The 21,496-nt window shown below is 55.6% G+C and overlaps 10 protein-coding genes across 10 annotated transcripts; 6 read left to right on the plus strand and 4 right to left on the minus strand.

Annotated features, from left to right (window-relative positions):
* Positions 1-396: 396 nt before the first annotated feature.
* QBC33DRAFT_577417 (5-azacytidine resistance protein azr1) lies at positions 397-2,071 on the minus strand (the record flags this gene model as incomplete). The annotated part of the gene is made up of 2 exons (XM_060430982.1): positions 397-1,736; positions 2,032-2,071. The coding sequence occupies 2 exons, from the start codon at positions 2,069-2,071 to the stop codon at positions 397-399; spliced, it is 1,380 nt and encodes a 459-aa protein (XP_060284561.1).
* Positions 2,072-2,335: 264 nt separating this feature from the next.
* QBC33DRAFT_534666 (uncharacterized protein) lies at positions 2,336-3,215 on the plus strand. The gene has a single exon (XM_060427553.1). The coding sequence runs from the start codon at positions 2,376-2,378 to the stop codon at positions 2,781-2,783; it is 408 nt and encodes a 135-aa protein (XP_060284562.1). The 5' UTR covers positions 2,336-2,375; the 3' UTR covers positions 2,784-3,215.
* On the minus strand, positions 2,880-4,035 carry QBC33DRAFT_449010 (uncharacterized protein; the record flags this gene model as incomplete). Its single annotated transcript, XM_060424501.1, has 3 exons — positions 2,880-3,018; positions 3,067-3,747; positions 3,806-4,035. 3 exons carry the CDS (start codon positions 4,033-4,035, stop codon positions 2,880-2,882), a joined length of 1,050 nt encoding a protein of 349 aa, XP_060284563.1.
* A 365-nt stretch (positions 4,036-4,400) lies between these two features.
* On the plus strand, positions 4,401-5,960 carry QBC33DRAFT_469735 (succinate dehydrogenase and fumarate r). Its single transcript, XM_060425175.1, has 2 exons — positions 4,401-5,191; positions 5,254-5,960. Exons 1-2 carry the CDS (start codon positions 4,667-4,669, stop codon positions 5,572-5,574), a joined length of 846 nt encoding a protein of 281 aa, XP_060284564.1. The 5' UTR covers positions 4,401-4,666; the 3' UTR covers positions 5,575-5,960.
* Positions 5,961-6,186: 226 nt separating this feature from the next.
* Positions 6,187-7,106, minus strand: QBC33DRAFT_513967 (uncharacterized protein; the record flags this gene model as incomplete). The annotated part of the gene is made up of 3 exons (XM_060426023.1): positions 6,187-6,251; positions 6,372-6,778; positions 6,991-7,106. 3 exons carry the CDS (start codon positions 7,104-7,106, stop codon positions 6,187-6,189), a joined length of 588 nt encoding a protein of 195 aa, XP_060284565.1.
* Positions 7,107-8,486: 1,380 nt separating this feature from the next.
* On the plus strand, positions 8,487-9,200 carry QBC33DRAFT_557816 (uncharacterized protein; the record flags this gene model as incomplete). The annotated part of the gene is made up of 4 exons (XM_060429832.1): positions 8,487-8,626; positions 8,684-8,872; positions 8,929-9,084; positions 9,146-9,200. The coding sequence occupies 4 exons, from the start codon at positions 8,487-8,489 to the stop codon at positions 9,198-9,200; spliced, it is 540 nt and encodes a 179-aa protein (XP_060284566.1).
* Positions 9,201-9,442: 242 nt separating this feature from the next.
* Positions 9,443-11,480, plus strand: QBC33DRAFT_372868 (uncharacterized protein). Its single transcript, XM_060424002.1, has 6 exons — positions 9,443-9,486; positions 9,586-9,730; positions 9,849-9,927; positions 10,030-10,132; positions 10,209-10,533; positions 10,616-11,480. The coding sequence occupies exons 2-6, from the start codon at positions 9,711-9,713 to the stop codon at positions 11,283-11,285; spliced, it is 1,197 nt and encodes a 398-aa protein (XP_060284567.1). The 5' UTR covers positions 9,443-9,486; positions 9,586-9,710; the 3' UTR covers positions 11,286-11,480.
* Positions 11,480-13,551, minus strand: QBC33DRAFT_372821 (cyclin-like protein). The gene is made up of 2 exons (XM_060424001.1): positions 12,796-13,551; positions 11,480-12,649 (listed from the first exon to the last, which is right to left on the minus strand). Exons 1-2 carry the CDS (start codon positions 13,267-13,269, stop codon positions 11,675-11,677), a joined length of 1,449 nt encoding a protein of 482 aa, XP_060284568.1. The 5' UTR covers positions 13,270-13,551; the 3' UTR covers positions 11,480-11,674.
* Positions 13,552-14,219: 668 nt separating this feature from the next.
* QBC33DRAFT_534688 (kinase-like domain-containing protein) lies at positions 14,220-16,599 on the plus strand. Its single transcript, XM_060427554.1, has one exon. It carries the CDS (start codon positions 14,626-14,628, stop codon positions 16,207-16,209), a length of 1,584 nt encoding a protein of 527 aa, XP_060284569.1. The 5' UTR covers positions 14,220-14,625; the 3' UTR covers positions 16,210-16,599.
* A 1,616-nt stretch (positions 16,600-18,215) lies between these two features.
* Positions 18,216-21,049, plus strand: QBC33DRAFT_577423 (uncharacterized protein; the record flags this gene model as incomplete). Its single annotated transcript, XM_060430983.1, has 6 exons — positions 18,216-18,261; positions 18,406-18,936; positions 19,033-19,283; positions 19,369-19,641; positions 20,330-20,429; positions 20,775-21,049. 6 exons carry the CDS (start codon positions 18,216-18,218, stop codon positions 21,047-21,049), a joined length of 1,476 nt encoding a protein of 491 aa, XP_060284570.1.
* Between the last annotated feature and the right edge of the window lie 447 nt (positions 21,050-21,496).

Genomic DNA, 21,496 nt, shown 5'->3' on the forward strand with positions numbered 1-21,496 from the left:
GGGACGCGCGGAGTCGAGACGCGACGCACGACAATGATTGGTAGTAGATTCATGGCTCTGGAGCATATTAGTCCGTCTAAGTATCTAGGCTATCCCTTATATATACGTACAATACAGCAGTGAGCATCCTCAATCCCTCGGTTTATCTGACCCAAAAAGAAAATAATGCTGTTCTCCTGTGGGGGACCCCTTTTATTATTTTTTCATGCTTTGGTCTCTTCTCTTTTCCCCTGCCCAACGCCACGCGATGCAAAAGCCGGCTGGTAAAGCAGCCCACTTCATGACAAAGATGTTGAGAAATTCCGAATGATGCAAAGTAGGTACCTAGGTTACGTTTGGTAGGCGTCATAGGCAAGGACGGGCCCGGTCCCCAAAAGAGAAGGGGATGAATCCTCCTCACAATCTAGCCTTGGCGGGCCGGTCCTGGGTCTCGGAGACGACGACGACGATGACGCATATGTCATCCACCTTGCCGCCACGCCAGTTCTCCAGCGGGTAGTACTTCTTGACCTCCTTGGCGAACGGCCCGTCGACCTTTGTGTTGACGCTCGCTGCCTTGGCCGCGCCGACGAGGCCCGTCGCGAGCAGGCCCTGCAGGGTGACGGGCGGTCCCTGCCGCTTCTGGCGGTGGGGGGCGTGGTGGTGGTGATGGTGATGGTGGTGAAGGTGGCCGGCGTCGCTGGTCGGCGGGGCGGCGCCGTCGAGGCGGGTGAGGGGCCCCAGGTCCGCTGCGACCTCGATGCCGGCGTCGGTGGCGGTCCACGCGCCGGCGCGGGTCATGGTGCGGCTGACGATGCGGAGTATGTCCTGGTTGAAGAGGTTGTCCCACAGCCCGTCGGTGGCGAGGACGAGGACGTCGCCGTGGCGCAGGGTGTGGCGCGACACCTCGGCGTCGCGCGGGAGGTCGCTCAGCTGGGCGCCGCCGAAGGCGGCGACGCGCTGCATCACGCTGGGCGGGATCACGGACAGCTGGAAGGGCGTGTTGAAGGCGTGCGTCTGCGGCGCGCTGTGCGCGTGCACCCCGTTCAGGCGCAGGTGGATGAAGCCGCTGTCGCCCAGGTTGGCCACCTCGAGCGTGCCGTCGTCGCCCAGCAGGCCCACCACCGCCGTGCTGCCGCCGGCCGGGATCGCTGGGTCCGAGCACACCGCCTCGTAGCCCCTCTGCATGAGCTGGCGCGCCGTCAGGGCCGTGCCCGTGCCCGCCGACCCGCCGGGCCCCGCAACCCCGCCGTTGTGTCCGTAGGCCTCCGCGGCGGCGTAGTCGCAGAGGCTGTGCGAGAAGTCGGCCGGGTCGACGCCGCTGTCCATCCACCCACCGACGCCGTCGGCGACGCCGAGCGCCACGCCGCTGCCGACCTGGCCGAGGCGGCTCACGAAGAAAGCGTCCTGGCCGGAGTCGGGCCGCGAGGCCTTGTTGTTGCGCGGCTGCTGCCGCGGCTGCTGCACCCGGTTGTAGGGGTTGAAGTGGAAGACGTGGGTAGAGGGGTCGAAGGGCCGGTCCTTCGCTATGTACGAGGCGGCGATGCTGTAGCTGAACCTCCCAGCAGTGCCTTGCGGGTTCGCCGGGGGCGCTGCCGTCGATTTTGTCGTCGTAGTCGTCGTCGAAGAAAGACGTCGTGTTTGGGCAGATGCGTGTGGTTCGGTAGCCGCGGACATGGTCGGCGCCGCGCGCCTCAGGCCCAACAACAGGCTGTGATGCCGCAACTGGGCCCGGCACGGTTGTGATAGACGCCGCGCTGCGGTTGTGGCCATGCTTTAGATGAAGGGGGTTTCTCTTAGAATTCTTCCAGCGAAGCCCGTTTTGGGCTCGCTAGCAGGTTTTAATTAGGAATGCCAATTAGGTAGTCTTGACATTATACTCCAGGGCGAGGAAGTGGAAAATAGTAAAAACGCGGCTCAATTTGACTGTGCATAAAGAAATCAGGCTTGCATAATATAAGTTCGTTAGTTCCCGAAATCACGAACTAGGTACCTATTCGGTAGGTAGCACGCGGGTGACGCTAGCTACTATCAAATTTACTAGTAATTTACATACAATTTTGATAGAGCTTGTCTCCGCGGGCAGGGGCATTTGGCTATGCAGGCAGGGGGTCTGTGCTGGGCAGGGATTCCAGGCCGCCAAAGTATTCAGACAGTTGGTGGAGCAAGTAAAAGACCAGCTGCCAGTACCGAACAAAATGGCGATGGTAACAGCAGCAGAGACGGCGACGGCGAGAGTGCCTTAGCAATAGAGACAGCGACGGCTAGCAAAATGATCCTACCCTAACAGTTAAATGCCCCTGCCCGAATAGCCAAAATATGCCCCTACAGTCCCGCAAGGCCCACGCCCCTTCTCGGTTGGAAGGCTGATTGCCATTTGGCGAAATGCTGACGACATGGCCTTTACGCCTATTATCGGGGAGGAGGGAGGAGAAGAGGAGGAAGCCGAGATTGACAGCTCGATCCTTGCCAGCTTTGTCGACAACCAGGTACCACCTGACGAAGCTATCATTAGCCTTGCAAAACACGTTTTCCCAGACTGCAAGGCCATTACTTGGATAGTAAACTACCTGGTTATCGAGTTCCCGAAGACAGACAAGCAAGAGTTTAAAGACCGCCTTGAGTTACTCCCAAGTTCGACTAAAGATGCGCCATTTCACTTGCGATTCCATAATGGTCCTCTCCCCAATCGCGTCTTAATTACAGTTGGCTTGAGACTCGGTAACATTCAGAATAAACCAAGGGGCTCCGTCATCCTAGGCGGCTTCTCTCTGCAACTGTTATACGGGAAGAGGCAGACATAGCACGGCTTAGTAATAGTTTGTCCTTAGATCCCTTGGTCCCTGTATGTTGTAGCCAATGCATGGCAAGACTCAGTTCCTGCTAATAAGTGAACCTACTCAGTCACGCCTGATATATACAGTGGCACCCGTAAATCTCTCCTTCGGCTCAAGAGTGGTGAGTTCACTATAGTGATCTCGAATCATATCGATCAGGCGGGACGACTCGGGATCGGTGCTAGCCAGGGTTAGTCGGTTACTGAGGTTTAGGTGGAATGGATTCTACGTAGGGGCACGAGCTACTTACGCGCATCCTGGGTTGAACGATGGATGTAATGCGTGCCAGAAAGCAGTGGCCTCGTCTTCATCCCACACAGTGTTCCATATCAGGACAGCCGGCCGAGCGATGTCTGCGATTATCTGTCGGACGGGAATGTCCGGGGCGAACGATACGACGACGGTCTCGTCATCGACCTCCAAGAATGCTCTTGGGTCTTCTAGTACTGTTATGCCGCTCCTTCTGAGCACTTCCTTGTCCACCTCCGTGTATATTGGATCCTGGGCAAAACATTGGATCCCAGGCTTATCTGGACTTTTCGTCATCTGCTTGACAATATCCCTCATCGTTAGAATCAAGGCATGCTGGGTGATTGATGTTCCTCTCTGATCGACTTTGAACGCCATTGTTGAACAGCCAAACGCAACAACCTTGCTGATGCTAGGCACTGATGCAGCTCTAAATAGTGACTGGAGCTGCCTGCAATCTTTGCTGTCTTCCCACATTTTGATCCCAGCATCCAAGCCGTCCTGTACTTCTTCTAACGCTTGAGGCTTCCAGGGGTCCAGGATCTCCTTGGTAGAGCTGCGACGCGATCTTAGTGGGTAAATAAGGCGTGTTGGACAGTAAGCCAGATGTGGAGAGAAGTAGAGAGGGTCGTCATGGATGGTCAAATGCTGAAACGTCCGGTAGTCTAGATATGGGTCCATTCTGCGGCTAGGTAAGTAGCTACGCAGTTAATATGAAGGGGTTGATGGGGAAGCTATACACAACTAACTCGGTCTCCTTATCTATATGGTGCATAACAAGTCCAGTCTCTAACTCAACTTCGACGACTGACCCATCAACTGCTGGAATAGAGATTATTTGACCTTCGACTGGCGGATCATTGGCGCGGCAGTTGTCAAGCTGGCGGACGAGATCTTGAAACACACTCTTCTTGAAGAATGGGAGTCCCTGCTCGTACAGTGAGCGTATGCGCTCAGTGACTTCCAGCATCGTTTGCTTCCTCTTCGCCATCTCGGCATCAGTCAACTTATCCACGGACCATTCATATTTACCACCATAAACATGGTGCGAGATGTATTCGTCGCCCGACATGCCGCCTTCAGGTCGGCTTTCAGTTTCGGGCTCGTCTTGGGTGGGGCAATGCATGGCTGGCTTAGAGAGAAGACGTAGCTCAATACGAGTAGGAGTTTTGTATCACTCAATCGTGGTTGATAGGATCTATACAAGCCGGCTCTCACTTTGGACCAACTCGGTCGTTTGGGCCCGTGCCGCACAACGATGTCAACGATGTCCATCTTGGGCATGGAAAATAATCATGTGATCGCTGCTGTCTTGCCGTGGTCCGGGCGATTTCTTCCTTCTTGTTCCGAGCCGCAATTGAAAATTGGTCAAACGCTATTGGTCAAAATGGCCCTCCCGGTTTAGTGCACCTGATAACCGAGCTGTCCCGAAGATGGAAAGCTCATGACGATTTCATCCAACCGCCACAAACTACACAGTCGACGCTTCGGTCGTTGAAGCGTCTTTTCTTTGCCTATAATTGCCGATCACTTTCTCTTGACAGAGCGGTGAGCTCCTGGGACAGAAGGAGACTTTCTATTCAATTGATTGCGCCGCGACAATGGCATCTCTCCGCTCTTGCGCTCCCCGAATCATCGGCTCGGCACGGCCAACCCTTCGGTTGGCCGCCGCTCCAGTTCGAGGGTTCGCCCAGTTGGCTGACGGTGCTACCGAGTCGCAGACAGCTTCCGGTGAACAGTCGCGGATGAAGTCGTTCCAGATCTACCGCTGGAACCCCGACACGCCCACCGAGAAGCCGCGGATGCAGACCTACACTCTCGATCTCAACAAGACCGGCCCTATGGTTCTAGACGCATTAATCCGGATCAAGAATGAGGTGGACCCGACATTGACCTTCCGGCGAAGCTGCAGAGAAGGCATCTGTGGGAGCTGCGCAATGAACATCAACGGGACGAACACGCTAGCCTGCCTGTGCAGGATCCCCGCCGAAGACAATGCCGAAATGAAGATCTATCCGCTGCCACACACTTATGTCGTCAAGGATCTGGTGCCAGATTTGACGCTCTTCTACAAGCAGTACAGGTCTATCAAGCCGTACCTGCAGAGAGACACACCTGCTCCGGATGTAAGTACATGTAACCTCGGGAAAAAAGGAAACGGAAACGGAACTGACATTCGGTTTTGTAGGGCAAAGAATACCGCCAGAGCAAGGCCGATCGGAGGAAGCTCGACGGCCTTTACGAGTGCATTCTGTGCGCATGCTGCTCGACCTCGTGCCCGTCCTACTGGTGGAACTCGGAAGAATACCTCGGACCTGCCATTCTGCTTCAGTCATACCGATGGCTTATCGACTCGCGTGACGAGAGGAAGGCCGAGCGCAAGGCCGCTTTGGACAACTCGATGAGCCTTTACCGATGCCACACGATTCTGAACTGCACCCGGACATGCCCCAAGGGGTTGAACCCTGGTCTGGCAATTGCCGAGATCAAGAAGGAGATGTCCTTCTAGGCTGGCGATCGGATCCGAGGAATATAGGGATATCGCCAGGGGAGGGAAGCTAGGAAAAGTGGGGGGCTGGTGAACTGTTCCAGCAATGGGCCTTAGAGTGTAAACTGTATCCTGATCTTGAGCATGATTGGAGTTTACTTTTTGTTACAGTAACAATGCGATATGGCTTCTTCAACTTCTTGCTTGCCAGTGCTAGTGCCATGTGCCCTTTGGCAATCTGTCTAGGCCCACCTCCCCGAGTCATCAAGGTTCCATGCGCATCATGCTGATCTGTGGGTTATCTCTAGAGACGCCCACCAATGCTACGGCGGAGGGAAGGTTGAATGAATCCCATGCAAGATCACAGCTGCTTGAGTCGACTCGAAGGAACTAAGACTCAATTGAACACCCTCTTCATTGCGCATTTGTGTGTGTGCAAGACTTGAGCAACATTTTCAGTCACTCGTCAACCTCTCATACCTGTTGAAGAAATCCAAGCAATCGGGTATTTTAAGTAAACAGTCAGAGAGCGTGTCCAAACACCCGAACATCCCCCACTCCTCCCAGGGGACATCACTGTCACACATGGCACAGCAGAGGCCTAGCTGCTGGCATCAGGGGCTCCAACTGCCCTCACACCTCAACCTTCTCATACACAATGTCAATGGGCATGTTCACCGCAGTGAAGATACCATCCGCTATGGTCATCCGTCAGTATCAAGTCCAACTCGTTCAATTCCACACGGAAGGCAGGAAGAAATTCCGGGCTGGGTAAGAGGTTGGGTGAGGGGAGGGGATAAGAAATCTGGGGAGCTTACCACCCTGCCACTTGACGCTCCACTCGTCCTCGTTGCCGGCCGGGATGGCGACCCACCTACCGGCCCTGTCAGCGGAGTAATCGACGCAGTTAGCCGGCTTCCCGGCGTCGCGGGGCTGGGAGTCGAGGCTGAACGAGGTCCAGTCGTAGGTGTCGTCTCCGCCGGCGCTGGTGGTGGCGGCCGGGTTGACGAGGTTGACGAGGTCGAGCTGCTCGCCGGCGCCGCTGAGGGCGAGGGCGTGGTCGACGATGCCGATCGGGTACGTGTGCAGCTCGACCAGCTGATTGGATCCGGCCTCGCTGCGGCCAGGCACGGCGTAGATGCGCACCGCTGACGAGCCATGGAAGACGCCGATGGTGCTGTTGCTCTCGCCTAGGTACTTGCCGTCGAGGGACTTGTTGGATTTTCTGCGCGGTTGGACGGTTCTTCAGCTTGCTGTGGCTCTGTGGTACAGATCTGCCCGAGCTGGGGAAACAAGGGGCTTCCAAAACAGGCAATATCACTCCTTCCCGTCCGTATACAGACCGGGAACTGCGAATACGGCGAGACACGCCGATCGAAGTGTGGCGAAGCTTAGGGGGTACGAGGCACACAAACAAGGACGGGGCGAGACACTTACGTCGAGATGCGCAACGTGTAGATATCCAGCTCGCCACTTCTGGCCGTCGACTTAATTGGGCTGGCAAGGCTTGCGGAGCCGGAGAAGGCGATGAGGGACACTGTCTGCCACTTCATGGTGCTTGTTATGACGGCGATTACTCGGTGGAGCTTCTTTTAGAAGGATTTGCTTGCAGGATAGAGGATCAGGTTTGGTTGTTTGGCTGTATGGTTGAGTGGCAGGCTATTGATTGTCTGGGTATTCCTCGACGGGCTGCCTCTCTCAGGGGGGATCCCATGGTGTCTTTTATGTCTTTATCCTTTCCCTCCAAGTTCTGGCATGGCCGGAAATAGGCGGGCTCTTCCTGTCGAACTGGTAGGTGACGTGACTATCGTCATATGGCTCGGCGATGTTTTTTTTTGTCAATCCAGACCTGTGTTTCTTGTGTTTGCGTCTTGCACAACTTCGCCCCTGCTGTCTTGGCCACTTTACCGGTATATTAGGATATTAAGGCGGATACGACACTGTAGCCGGTTGCATTCTTCCGCAATCAGATAATGTCTAGCGATCCCACAAGGCTCCCCCACGACCTAAATTTAGCAGTCGAATTCCCCTGCGCCTGGTTGATGATACCGAAAGGAACAAATTAGCAGTCGAATCACATCGCCAGCCTGGTGCTACACACGGTGCTAGCTTGTCTATCGTGCAGAGCCAATTCCAGAGACTTCTGACCTCAAGTGGTTCTAGAATATTGCGATGATATGAAAAAGGGTATCACCTTCCAAAACCTGGGATGAAGTCGAAAAAAGAAACACTATCATCCGATCGAGAGCGGACCGGAGAACCGCCATCGCTGCAGTGTCCCTGATGGCAAAGCCGATCGCAACCGCATGAACCACACGATGGGGAAGGAGGCTGCAACGAATCTTTCCACTATACGGGATGAGGTCCGGCCGAATTCATGTTCCCGGGACAGCAATAGTTGGAGCAGTCGCGAGATTCGGAACTGCATCGATCTTATTGGCTCTCCGATGCCCATTTTGGTAGAAGGATGGCAGATCGGCCCCTTGTGGGAGCGTAGTAGTGATATGTAAGGTCGTGTTTCCCCTTGCGTCCCTTTCTCCCGTCCACCCTCCTTCGAAGGATCCGGGGAAATCATGGTACCTCGCCCCAAGCAACACAGGTTTTTCTAACCTATTTCTAGACATAATCGACATTCAGCTTCGTAGTACTCTATGGTGATTGGACGTCCGTCTTGGCAGTCCACTGGTCTCCCATATACGGGTACGAGGTACATTGCAATCTGTGCAAATCGGGGCTGATACGACGCCCCCTTGCCCGTCATCAATACAACGTGAATACGGCGCGCTTCCCACAATGAGGGAAAACTTTGTATAAAGGTTCAAGCTGTACACCTCTGTCTGGGTGTGGTAGGTACCACCGCTATTCCGTCCAGCTTCCAGATAAGGTTGTTTCGGTACACTTATTGTGATAAAACCACTCGTGATCGTTAAAACATGGCGCCATCCGCTCCTATGTTGTACTCGTTGGTTCTTCTTCTTGGCGTTGCAGCCGCTGTGCCCGCTCCTCGGGAGAGCTGCGAGCCGCGGACAATCTGTGTTGACGCCATCAACACATGTGGGGTGAAATACGGCGGGTAAGTACAAAATCAATAGGAGATACTGCACCTTTATGGTCATTGACATACTGCCAGATGCTATGATGAGTGTAACACCGCTCTCAAGCCGTCTCCTCCACCGTGTACCGAGGCAACCACCACGACGAAACCGACCCCCACCTGTGGTGTGCCGCCACCGGTAACCCCAATAACAACTGGGGATGATTGCAGCACTCGGACTGTCTGTTGGGATGGGGTCAACGAATGTGGCCAAACCTATGGAGGGTAAGATGTGTTAAAAGGGGGCCGTCAAGTGAAGGCACCACTAACATCGGGTCAAGCTGCTTCCCTGACTGCACACCATGGCCAACCTTCACTCCGCCGCCCTGTCCGACGATCACAACCACCACGAACCCGGTGATTGTCACCGACGTGCCCACTGGAGTGCCCACTATTTGCGCCGACTATATCAACGAGTGCGGGAAGATGTACGGAGGGTAAGCCATCTCCGCGGCACATACCTTGACAAGGTGCGCATCTGAACTGACACCCTTCTAGATGCTTCGCCAGCACCAGCCCGTTCCCGACCTTCTCGAAACCTCCCTGCCCCTAAGGTAACCGAGAATGGTAAGCAGGTGAGAGCTGTGCGCTACCAACCGGAGTAGATATTCTGTTTCGCGCAACAGGCCAACAGTTAGTTACCTACCTACGTATATATCTCTGGGTGACCTCAGAACGGCCTGACCTAGCTTGGATGGTGGCTAGAATCTTCTAAATCGTAACAAAATTCGGCCCTATTTCTTGCATCTCCTGACCTGCTTTGAGTCTGGCTGGGCCTGAGTCGCCATCGTAACAAATACCAGGGATGACCTGTCGCTGGCTTCATTCCCGTGCTGCTGGTTGGTGTGCCCCTGTGCCCCTTGATTGCTCAGCATCCTTGCCTCGGAGACTGTGCCAAATATTCTGCCCAATAGCTGAGGCCTGGACTAATTAGGAAGGCGGTGAGGTTTTCAAATCAATGGGCATCCCGATCTAGGTACCCAAGGGTCGAAAAGTTCAACTCATAAGCTACCCAGCTATCCAAGAAACATAAAATAATCAGTTCATCGGAAGACGACATGTAATGGAATCCGATATTATACAGTAGGTCAAGCCCAATATCTCATTATTTCGGCGGACCCGTCGCAGGCTTTCCAGCCTGCTTGATGCCTCTTTTTCCTTACCGTTCGTTCACTGACTCATCTGTCTCTCCTTCGCAAAGCCCCCTGAAGGTCTTTGACCTGGCCAAGAGCCAGGGCAGGTTCCTATATGCCTGTGCCCCCATGGTCCGATACAGCAAGGCAGGTAGCCTCTTCTTCACGCGAGTCCACTTGGTTCCTCTCTCGCCGAGCCGCGCGCTCTCTCCTATTTCTCAAGATGAGAAGGCTTGACAAGTCAGACAGCTTGCATTTCGTCAGACGGTGTACTCGTACGGCGTCGACCTCTGTTGGACGCCCATGATCCTCGCCAGAGAATTCAACCGGAGCCATTTTGCCCGAGAGAGCGGTAAGGATCCTCGCCTTCTCCTGCTCGTTTCAAGCGGAGCGAACCCTTGCCCTAATGCCTCCTCGTGCTTCCAAAGATTTCACAATCTCAACCGCCGGCAACCAGCCGCCGACCATCGTGCAGTTCGGAGCCAGCTCCGCGCAGGAGCTGTCTCGGGCGTCGTCCCTGGTCGCGCCGTACGTCGGCGGCGTCGACCTGAACTGCGGCTGCCCGCAGTCCTGGGCCTGCGCCGAGAGCCTGGGCGCCGCGCTCATGGAGAAGCGCGAGCTCGTCCGCGACATGGTGATCGAGACGAGGCAGCGGCTAAGGCAGGACGGGTGGGGCGTCGGGAAGGAGAAGGATATGGATAGCCCCACGGGCCGGAGCGTGAGCGTCAAGATTCGTGTCCACCACGACCTGAGGTGAGGGCGAACCACCCCCCCCGCCCCTCCCCCTTTTCTTTTCTGGGTCCCAGATGCCGGAGCAACTGACACCTCCCAACAGGAAGACGATGGATTTCATAAACACGGTCCTTGGTCCAGAGCATGACAGGCATATAGACTTCCTCACCATCCATCCGAGGACGAGGTCAACCCCCTCGACTCTGCCCATCAACCTCGAGGCTCTCGAGATATTGACCTCAACCTTTGGTGATAAGGTGCCCATTCTCCTCTCGGGCGACGTCTTCGCCCTGAACGCGCTTCCCTTCTCGTCCCCCCTCCATCCGACAGCAGCAACCACGCAGACTGCAAACATCACCCCCGACGGCCCCAATCAAGAGCCCCGGGACCCAGAAGCAGAGACAGGGACCAAGCTCAGGAACCTCCCCAAGCTAGCCGGGCTGATGTCCGCCCGGGCCCTCCTAGCCAACCCGGCCCTGTTCGCAGGGCACGCATCCTGCTCCTGGGAGGCGGTGGAGATGTTCATGGCCAACGTGGCGCGGAGCCCGCTGCCGCACAAGCTGGTCGTGCACCACCTGACCGAGATGTGCGGGCCGGGCATGGGCCCGGACAAGGGCGCCCTGCTGAGTAGGCGCGAGAGGGTGGCCATGGGGGCGTGCACCAACATGTGCGACCTGGTGGACTTCCTGGACGACAAGGTCGGCGTCAGGAACGGGGTTCGGGGGCTTAGGAGGGGCTTGATTAAACCGAGCTTTTTGGACGGGCGCATATAGATGCCGAATGGGCTGGGGATTGGTTAGATCTCATTATTTTTTTTGTCCCGCCGTGAGATAGATATCCAGCGTTGTCTTTTTAAGTCCTGTTAAACCTAGAACTAAATCTCGGCATCACAACTGCTCGCGCCAACGCCGCTCTGATGCCGTGGTAGTGCCATGAGGCCTACAAGTTACACAAAACCTCCGTGGTTCGCGGTTACGTGCGCAAATAAACGCTTCGCGCCGTAAGTGTACATTCTGGCATAAGCCGGGAAAAGACCACAATCCCAGCCAAGCCTGCTCTCGAAGAGTCGTGCCCCTCGAACGCCGGACCCGCCGTAGAGGAGACAAGGTCGAAAGGAAAAGAACAGGGCTGAATAAAAACGAACCTGTGAGACGCTCCGTGCTTAGTGAATCTCCCCTTCATCCTCATCATCCTCATCCTCGGTCCGCATCCGCTTCGATTGCCCGCCGCCATCGGACTCTTGCTCGAGATCAAGATGACTGCGTTTCATCCCTGGAGAACGGATGTCACTCCCGTTCGGTCGTCCCTCGTGGACGCTTAGATTATTGGCGGCTGCCTTCAGAGCAACATCCGAGTCGCCTCTAACGCTCTCCTGGTCGGTTGCGGAACTCGCCTCGTGGCCGGCTTCCCCCTTAGGGGCCTCCCTGTGCGGAGCCTCGCTATTTGGAGCCTCGTTGTCACGGGCCGCCTTCCCATTAACTCGGGCTCCAGGGCTTTGCGCGCCTCGGTCCGTCCCCATGGGGGTGCCGTTATGGCTGGACTCAGCCTCCGTGTGGCTCATCGCCTCTCCGCTCCGCCTAGTGCTCTCGAGGCTGAACACAGGTGAGCCAGGGTAGGTGGAGAGCTGCTTGCGCAGAGGGTTCTCCGTGTAGAAGTCCGCCATGATGTCCACAGCCTTGATCACCAGATCCTCGTTCGCCCTGAGCGATTTCCACCACGCCTCACCGTCCACATCGTCGACCTTCTCCTGCGTAACAGATGTCGCAAAGAAGATGGCACTGATGGACAAATCACGCGCCCCCATCAGTAGTGGCAATGCCGTCAGGCACGCGTCGTTGCAAAACGACCAGGCCGCCTCTCGAATGCGTTTATTGTGGGCCAGGTTCAGGCGCCGAAGGTGGTCGAAGAGGCGCTGGTAAGGGTTATCGACCATGAGATCGAACGTCAGTGTCTCGAGCATCAGTTCCTCGTAGGTCAGAATGCTGTCTCGCCAACGCCAGTACTCCTTGCTCTGTTCATCGATGATGAGTTTCGAATTCTTTTGTGCCACTTTCGCAACGGCAATGATGAGATCCTTAGTCTTCCGGCAATTCTCCTCGGTCTTGTTTGCGAGGAATAGCGAAGTTGCGGCAATGTTCTGATCGGAGAGCCGGAGTCAGCATGTAGATTTCGAGTCGCTTATTCAATGCCATTGCTAGTCACCAAAAGGGCGAGGGAAGGCTGAACATAGGTAGCCACGGTATTCTGTTGTCGCGATTCATAAAGTAGACAATATAGACTCACGTAATGATGGATGCCGGATTTCTCCTCGACCATGCTGAAGCGCATATAGAACCGATGGAAGAATACTGCGGCAACCCAGAGGGTGATTTGGGGCAGGTCGAGTAGGATTCCCGCCTGATAGATGAAGTTGACGCCCTTTGCTCTTCGTAACCGTTCTTCAGTCGGCGACAATCCATCTATGATGCTTGGCGTGCTCAGAACCTCGTCTGGGGTGAAGAACCACTGGTTTGCGCGAGGGGATTTCGGTGCAAGTGGACTCGATTGTGCTTGTGCTGGTGAGGGCGCGCTCCTACGCGACTGTGGTCGAGGCGGCGATGTTCTCGAGCTATGTGTCGGTGGAGATGGCACTGCAGGGGGAATATCACGTCTCCGTGATGGTGATTTTGAGAGACGCTCGACAGGAGGAGGCTTTGGCGGTAGCGATGGAGGTTGATAGCCCTCCCGAGGAGGCCGGTATCTGTCGACTGTCGACATGATTATGTGCGACGTGGTGGTGATCGCGACTCTCCCCTCCCCTGTAGTCCTGGTTAAAACTATCGCGCAAGGATTTTGCGCATTGAGGAAATCAAAGTAGTCCTCGAGGGTAATGCTGGTGTAGATGTTCGGAGGAAGAAGGCGATCAGAGGAACCTCTTTCAAAGGAAGCTGGAAGGGAGTTGGAACTTATCGCCCACTATCAGGAAGTGGCTCGTGCTTTTCTCTAAGCCAAAAGGCTTGGCAATAGTCACGTGGTCCAGACTGGATCCCACTGTTGCATGTACAGTACAACCTGGTTGGCAATATCAAATCAGAAATACCATGGAGCAGACTCATGAATCCCTACCGTATGACAGGTGGTCTCTAAATAGGCTCTGAATCATTTCTGCCCCAAAGCTTCACTGTTCCGTCGTGGCGACCGGTCGTCTGCCGAGAAATATGTTAACCTTGTTATCCGAGGCAGTCAAGACTCGATGGACGGGCGGAACTCAACCGCATTAGGGTTCTGAAGCTCAAAGTTCGCGCCGACGACGCAGCTGAACGTGGCGCGTTGGGTACTACACTAGTAGTTGACAACCATGCGCAGGAACACGTAGAATGGCAAGGAACGGATCTTGACAAGAGTTACAAGATCAAGCTGGGTGTACGGGGTTGGGCTCATTGCTCTTGCCCAACACGTCTGGAAAGGGCGTAGTTGGGTACCAAGTCCTTGGAGAGAGCCCGGCCTCTCCATTTCAGAATTGCCCTGGTTTTTAATGTATATGGAGTTGTTAGGCAATAAATATGAGGTATAAGGTGTGCCAGCTGGAAATTAGGGACAGGGATTCATTTGCTTGGGGGGCGGCCCTGGCTTTCCGGTTCCAGCCGTAACCCACTTCCCCAGGTAGTGCAGGTGCCATAAGGCGGCCTGCTGAGAGGCTGAGAACAGGGCGTCCAACAAGCGGTTGCCATTGCCAAGCCCAAAAATAAATTTGCCTAGCCTTCAAATTTAACCTCGTTTCTTCGCCTCTCCCTTCTAACTTTCTCCTCCATGACAACTCCCTCCCTCCCAAGGTGAACCTTCTCCGATTACCTTCATACGAACCAGAGACCAACCAAACCGAATATAGTGCCTTCAATGCATAACAGAACCAACTATATCTACGACCATAACTCGAATTCTTCTTCCTTCTTCAAGTATCAGATGCGAATTATCACAAGCCATCACAGACTGAACCGGAAAGACCTGTCCGAGCCACGCTGCGACGCCGAGCGCCGCCGGGGCGAGCCTTGAACGGTTCGCGCATTTTGGAAGCCAAGTCACCGCAGCGAGACAGAGTGAATACCTCACCGCCCATAATTGCCACACCACGTTATGTTGATGGGCCCGGCGGCTCCCGCACTTACCACGGTGCGTGGCTTTCAGCGAACACCAGTAACTTCTGGCGACGAGGACTCCGACTACTGTCCCACCCCCCGGTTTCGTGGACACACCCCGGCCAAGAGAGGGCATGAGAACGGGGCTACGCGCATCATCGACGATGTGGTCAGCACGAACTGCAGCCCGGTCCTGAAAGCTGCCCCATCCCCTTGCGCCAGTGGGATTGGCAAGCTGCGGAAGCAGCTCGAACCCTTCAGCCTCGATACTACTGCGGCTTCATCGCGCGCGAGCTCCTTGACGCGCAGCGATAGCCGCGACACTGCGCGGAGCAACAGCAACGCCCCTAACGAGAGTCACAGCAGCGACGAGACGGCTTCCGTGGGATCTACCAGCTACGAGGTCAACCTTGAGAGCGATTTCGTCAGCGAGAACATACATGGCCGAACCGTGGGCCGAGGCTGTGGTGGCTGCATGGTCGCAGATGCTGTCGAAGGAGGTCTGGTCCAACCCCGCCAGAAGATAACTGCCGACAACTTCGAGCCACTGCGCTGCCTCGGAAAGGGGACATATGGGACAGTCCTGCTCGTCAAGCAGCGCAGCACGGGACGCCTGTATGCGCAGAAACAGTTCAAGAAAGCTTCGCTCGTCGTGCATAAGAAGCTTATTGAACAGACGAAGACCGAACGACAGGTGCTCGAGAGCGTCAACCGGCACCCGTTTGTGGTCAAGCTGTTCTACGCCTTCCAGGACCAGGAGAAGCTCTACTTGATACTCGAGTACGGGCAGGGCGGAGAGCTCTTCACCCACCTCAGCACGGAGAAAATGTTCACCGAGTCAACAGCCGCGTTCTACATGGCCGAGATGGCTCTCGCCCTCTCTCACCTCCACGACAATCTTGGTGTCGTGTACCGGGACCTCAAGCCGGAGAACTGCCTTCTCGACGCAGAGGGACACCTACTCCTCACCGATTTCGGACTGTCCAAGGTTGCTGTCGACAACGAGAACTGTAACTCTATGCTCGGCACGGTCGAGTACATGGCACCCGAAGTAATTCTTGGTCAGAAGTACGGCAAGGCAGTGGACTGGTGGTCGTTTGGTGCCCTGCTCTACGACCTGTTGACCGGCAACCCCCCGTTCCGTGGCCAGAACCATGCTAAGATCCAGGAAAACATTGTCAAGCAGAAGCTGATCTTGCCGTACTTCCTGGGCCCTGACGCGAAGGATCTCCTGACGCGTCTGTTGCGCAAAGATCCTCGCAAGCGCCTGGGAGGCACCATGCCAAAGGACATGGCCATCATCAAGAAGCACCGGTTCTTCCGGAAGATCGACTGGAAGAAGCTGGCCGCGCGCGAGCTCGAACCGCCAATCCAGCCTATGATCACCGACCCAGAACTTGCCGAGAACTTCGCGCCCGAGTTCACGGAATTGAGCTTGAGCCCGCTTATCTCGCGATTCGACGACCCGTGGGGCTCTCTCAATCCGACCGACGACAAGGACAACCCGTTCGGTGGCTTCAGCTTCGTCGCTTCGAGGAGCCTCCTGGAGGGTGACGGTTTCAGACTTGCAGCAAAGGTCTGATGCCTGTGACCGTGTGGATTTTCAATTCCGGAGCGTTTGCCATGATGGTATAGATGTTGAACCTTTTTTTTTCTTTCGTTTTTCAAGCCGGCGGTTGCGTTGTTGCCGAGTCCTTGCAGTCATGTCGGTGGGACTAGAATATTTACTTCTTATAGAGGGAGAGTCGAGGAGTGAAGGCATTCATGTCGGTTCAGTTGCGAAAAAGCAATCCTCTAGAGCAACTACCAATAGAGGTATCAAGCAGTCTTTTAACCTAGAAAGCCCCTTGGCTCAATGTCCAGAGCCGGAGCGTATTAGATATTCCGCCAATACAATGATTGCATGGAAGCAACGAAGTCGCTGGGGAACGTCGGATTCCCATCTTGAATCTTCAAGCTGCTGAGGCGTCCAAAATATCACAGGCAAAATACCTCGTATATGTCGATGACAGACTCGATGATATGGACAGTAACGGACAGCCAGTCCGATCAGGCAGTTATGGCATGCCCTACGATTTTGATAAGCCACCGTGGCCACCTTCCTCCCTGCCCTATAGGAAACCAGAAAGCTGGAACCCTGTCCCAAGCCATGTAACAGGAAATGCGCGGTCTGAAATGTGTTCTAGACCATGGAGAAGTCCGGAACCGAAACGCCCCGCGCCATCCCTTCATGTCTTAACCCTACCAGGTACCTACCCACCTACATAGACAGTACCCCAGAGCCTCACCCGCGGAACCAGTGGCGGCGGGGAGCTTACATGTGTAAGCACGCTTGCCCTCAGCCGCGCGCCGAGACGGAGCAAAGTAACCATTCACGTATGGCATACACGTCTTGGCTCACACTTTTCGCTCGTCCCTGTGGCTACTGGACGGACGCGTAATGTTTGTGGCTTCTGGGAACGGGACTTGCACAATCCGGACCGCCAGGCGTGCTGTCCTCGGAACCCGTAAACTAGCGTACCTACAAAGGTACCTACCTACTCTTGGGCTCTCTCCGGATTGGGCCAAGATGTGAGACAGCGAAGAGAGAACCGTCCATGAACACAGTTCATGAATACGTCCATCGAGTCATCGTTAGACTTTAACCGCGACAAAACCATCGGTGTTCATAAGTGATAGGCTTTGCAACTGACGAAAATTAGGTACTCAGCTAACCTTGCAAGGGGCGACAGTTAGGTACCTACCTCGCTGGGTCGAACTTTCCCCCCGGAGATAGGTTGCGCCTTGGCCACCACAGCCCATTGGAATTCCCTCGACGATAACTGGTCGGTGGTTGCAGAGACAAATATCAGCCCAGCAACTCTATCTGGCCCCCCAGTAACCTTCTCCCCAGGACTGCACATGTACCGTGCGCGGGAAGATGGTGGCTGTGCCCACTGGTTTTTCTTGATGGTGTACTGCGGTAGACGGGGAATAACTACCCGTACAATCGCCATATACTCCGTATTGGCCGAGTTGATCATGAGGAATGGAGATCTGTTCGTCGATCCTGTCCATCGGTAGGACTGACTTTGCCGGACCCGGTCACCACGCCATGTACTCTCTTCCAGCGGGCAAAACAATGGCACCGTCGCCAGTCTCTAGTTAGTTAGAGGCAAGGGTCCCTTGTGAGTTCAGATCTCGGCGTCGAGCCTGCAGGTTGCCAGCAGTTAGCCTTTGCCATATCAACACTTTAACGTTCGTGCGATTCCTTTAAATTCCGCACCTCTCTCTCGGCATATCCTTTCCAAACCCTTTCTGGCCCTTTACCATTTTCCTTGGCCCATTTGTTGAGGGAGGATATCGACTCCCTGCGTACAGTCGACGCGCAGACGAAATAACCTGCATACCTAGGTACCTATTCTGCATAGGCACCTTCTTACCGGCACTCGATCGTGACTGCCGCCGTATATCGATCCTCAGCATCTTCTTCGGTCGACTCTCTTACTCCCCCCATCTTGATTAGTTGATCTCCCCATTACGCATCCTTCCCTCTGGAACTATCCCCTATCAGTCAGGAAGACCGGACAGGCGAACCAACACGACAGCATGGTAGTTTTCCCCAAGCCTCTCGTGGCCATAGCCGCGGTTTTGTGTAAGTGCTGTCCTGCTCTCCCTCGCCGCGACCCGAGCCCAGCTGGGCGTCAACGCTTCCTTGTAGCATGGCTGACATTACTTTCCCCTTGGGTCTGTACAGCCGCAGGCGTCGCTACTGGATCACCAATCAGATACTGTCCAGGTAGCGGGAACGGCGTGTGCTTCAGCGTAGGCGTGCCGTCCTCCTCAGCCTCGGCGGGGTCTGGCAACATCTATTTCCAGATCACGGCGCCAACGTCGGCTCAATGGGTCGCGATGGGCCCTGGGACGGACATGGCCGACTCATATATGTTCATCATGTACGAGGACGGCAAGGGCAACGTGACCCTCTCCCCTCGACAAGGCACTCGCCACGTGCCCCCGAGACTGGACACCAGCGCCTCGGCCGCCAAGTTGACTCTTCTTGCCGGCAGTGGCGTCAGCAGCGACGGCCGAACCATGACCGCCAATGTGGCCTGTGCCAACTGCGAGTCCTTGGCCGGAGGCGGCAAGTTGTCTATCACCGACACCAAGAGCAACTGGATCGCCGCATGGAAGTCTGGGCCCTCCTTTAGCACGACCAGCTTGAGCCAGCAGCTCAGCGTCCACGACGACACTGTGGAATTCCAGCTCGATTTGACGAAGGCAACCCTTAGCAGCGACAAGAATCCCTTTTTCCACAGCGCCGTTAGCGGTAGCGGGAGCGACTCAGGACCCAACTCGGGCTCACCAAGCGGCGGTAGCGGTTCAGGGTCAGGGTCGGGTTCGTCGAACGGTGACCGCGATTCAGATCCAGACTCGGACTCGGGGTCGTCGGGCGGCGGCGTTACAGTCACCTCAGATAATAAGGAGAACAATGCCATCATGCTTGCTCATGGAGTCATCATGGCGATTGTCGTGGTGATTCTCTACCCCTTTGGCTCCCTGCTCATGCCCTTGCTTGGAAAGTGGCGCGTTCACGCCGCCTTCCAAATGCTCGGCTTTATACTCATGTGGGCCGGTTTTGGACTTGGTGTCCGCTCCGCATTGGTCGGCAAGATGGTAAGCATTCTCCCTCCCAGAGTCTTTCTCGCCGTGGAGCGTCCGCGACACAATAGCACGTTCGCTGACTTTTTTGATCCCACAGCTCTTTAAGCAAGGGCACACCATCTTGGGCACTGTTGTCGTATGTGCCTTCTTGCTCCAGCCAGTACTGGGCTATCTGCACCACCGATACTACGTCAACCACGAGTCGCGAGGTCTCGTCAGCTACGCCCACATCTGGTTTGGCCGGGTGATGATGCTCCTCGGCGTCATCAACGGTGGGCTCGGCTTGCAACTTGCAAGTTCCAGCAACACCTTCGTCATTACGTACAGCGTCGTGGCGGCCGTCATGTTCCTATTCTATATCTTCATCAAGGTCCTTAAGAGGAACCAGGCTTCCCGACACGGAAACAAGGAGTTCGGGGAGGGACGGAGGGCATCAGCGACAGATGAATCATCCTGATACTTGAGATCAATGGTGGAGCTCGGTAGGTGTGCTTATTGATATGGCTGGTCACTGTTTTCACTGTTTCTGGGAATGCTTAGACTTAACTTTGGTAACAACCAGCAATAGCTGTCTAGAACGGCTCGATGGGACCTAAAACGGAACTGAGATGGAAGGCTGGGATACAGAAAGATTAGAAGCAGTTCTGGACATTAGGGAATAGGTAGATTGGATTCAAAAAGTGGTCCGTTAAACACACAAAAAGAAGTGAAGCATGCAATTTGCAGGTGAAGATATTCACATATGGGGGCCTGGAGGAGTTAGCCGTGTATCACGTGACCGGGTACGTTTTTGGCTCCTTTGCCCAGCGCCTGGGGTCTCCCTAGCCGGGATGAGGCATTCCAGCCGCCGATGTAGCCGGGTGAACTTTTGAAAACCTCTCAAACGATTACCCATCGACCTCTCCTGTTCCCCGCGTCCAATTGAGCACCACGCATACCTCCAAAATGCTCACCCCCCTCTCTAGAGTTTCGGTATGATATCCACGTCCCTTTACCGATGGAGATTTCCTCCCCGCCGCAGCGTGCCAACTGAATCGCTAACGTGGTCCCCACTCCAGAGCGCTCGGAAGGCCTTCTCGGCCGTCTCCAGACTAGCCACCCGCAATGCGGTCCAGATCCCGATGAGAACATTCATCGCCCCGACAGTTTCGCGACGAGGTACGTCTACAATCTCGATACTTTTCTCTGTGGCTGGGGCCGGGGGTGGGGGGTCAGCTGCAGGAGTGGACGATGTGTGTCGGGGGATATGATCAGCTTGGCGTCGGAGAAGGCAAGAGCGTCGGATCCACGAACTCGCTCCTCGAGATACCAATTCTTGGTTCATCTGGGAGTTTGATGAGGATTCCTGCTAGCCCAACCCCCCTAAACCACTTGTCGCTCCTCGCTCCTCTCCACTCCTCTGCCTCCCCTTCCCCCCTTCCCACGACCTTGTCTACCCCCCCTTCTCAATATCCCAGTTTTCCGCCCGCCCGGCCGCCCCGCTAACCGTGCCCCTCTTCGCAGCCGACTTCGTCCAGGAGCTCTACCTCAAGGAGCTCAAGGCGCACAAGGCGGCGCCGATCAAGGACTCGGACGCCATCGGGCAGGTCGCGACCTTCAGCGAGCCCAAGACGCCCGCGTCGCCCGAGGAGGCGGACCTGGCCTCGAGCCTCAAGGAGTACGAGAGCATGGCCGTCGAGGTCGAGGGCCAGGAGGGCGCCGACGCCGGAAAGCCCCCCGCCGCCGTCGAGGACTGGCTCGTCGACGAGGAGGAGGACGAGGTTGCCAATAAGCACTAAGCGAACAAGAAGACCTTTCGTGATGGTGGGAGGGGAAAGCCATGCGATGATGGGGGAGAATGACGGGGACGAGGATTGAGGGGGACACTGTCTTGATGTTGATGGGCAGTTGGATGGGGGTTGGAGGCAGATGAGGGTCTAGTCTGGGATCTCTCGGTCTGGCGCACATATGAACTGTGATGCCGGAACGAGTCAACTTGACGGGGATTCTCTTTCTTGCACGGAGGGGAGGGTGGAGGAGGAGGAGTGTAATCCATGTACATTGCGTTTCCGTTTAGCCATGGGTATACAAAGACGATCCATCAGTCTCCAGATGTATATGCCAGGCCAGGCCGTACCTACTTACTGGAGGGCATCTATCTCCCTCTCACTCACTTGGGGGGGGGGGGGGGGGGGGGGGGGGGGGGGGGGGGGGGGGGGGGGCGGGGGCCGGCGGGGGGGCGGGGC

The sequence above is a fragment of the Phialemonium atrogriseum genome (assembly GCF_030411735.1).
Source record: "Phialemonium atrogriseum strain 8032-3 unplaced genomic scaffold QBC33scaffold_9, whole genome shotgun sequence".
NCBI classification, from domain to species: Eukaryota; Fungi; Ascomycota; class Sordariomycetes; order Cephalothecales; family Cephalothecaceae; genus Phialemonium; species Phialemonium atrogriseum.

What these genes read in the sequence shown, in the direction of transcription:
- QBC33DRAFT_534666 (XM_060427553.1), top strand. Translation starts at nt 2,376, where the DNA reads ATGGCCTTTACGCCTATTATCGGGGAGGAGGGAGGAGAAGAGGAGGAA.
- QBC33DRAFT_469735 (XM_060425175.1), top strand. Translation starts at nt 4,667, where the DNA reads ATGGCATCTCTCCGCTCTTGCGCTCCCCGAATCATCGGCTCGGCACGG. An exon ending in GAGACACACCTGCTCCGGAT is followed by an intron (nt 5,192 to 5,253) that starts GTAAGTACATGT and finishes TCGGTTTTGTAG; the next exon opens with GGCAAAGAATACCGCCAGAG.
- QBC33DRAFT_372868 (XM_060424002.1), top strand. Translation starts at nt 9,711, where the DNA reads ATGGAATCCGATATTATACA. An exon ending in CCATGGTCCGATACAGCAAG is followed by an intron (nt 9,928 to 10,029) that starts GCAGGTAGCCTC and finishes CAAGTCAGACAG; the next exon opens with CTTGCATTTCGTCAGACGGT. An exon ending in CGTGTCCACCACGACCTGAG is followed by an intron (nt 10,534 to 10,615) that starts GTGAGGGCGAAC and finishes ACCTCCCAACAG; the next exon opens with GAAGACGATGGATTTCATAA.
- QBC33DRAFT_372821 (XM_060424001.1), bottom strand. Translation starts at nt 13,269, where the DNA reads ATGTCGACAGTCGACAGATACCGGCCTCCTCGGGAGGGCTATCAACCT. An exon ending in AATCCGGCATCCATCATTAC is followed by an intron (nt 12,650 to 12,795) that starts GTGAGTCTATAT and finishes CTCTCCGATCAG; the next exon opens with AACATTGCCGCAACTTCGCT.
- QBC33DRAFT_534688 (XM_060427554.1), top strand. Translation starts at nt 14,626, where the DNA reads ATGTTGATGGGCCCGGCGGCTCCCGCACTTACCACGGTGCGTGGCTTT.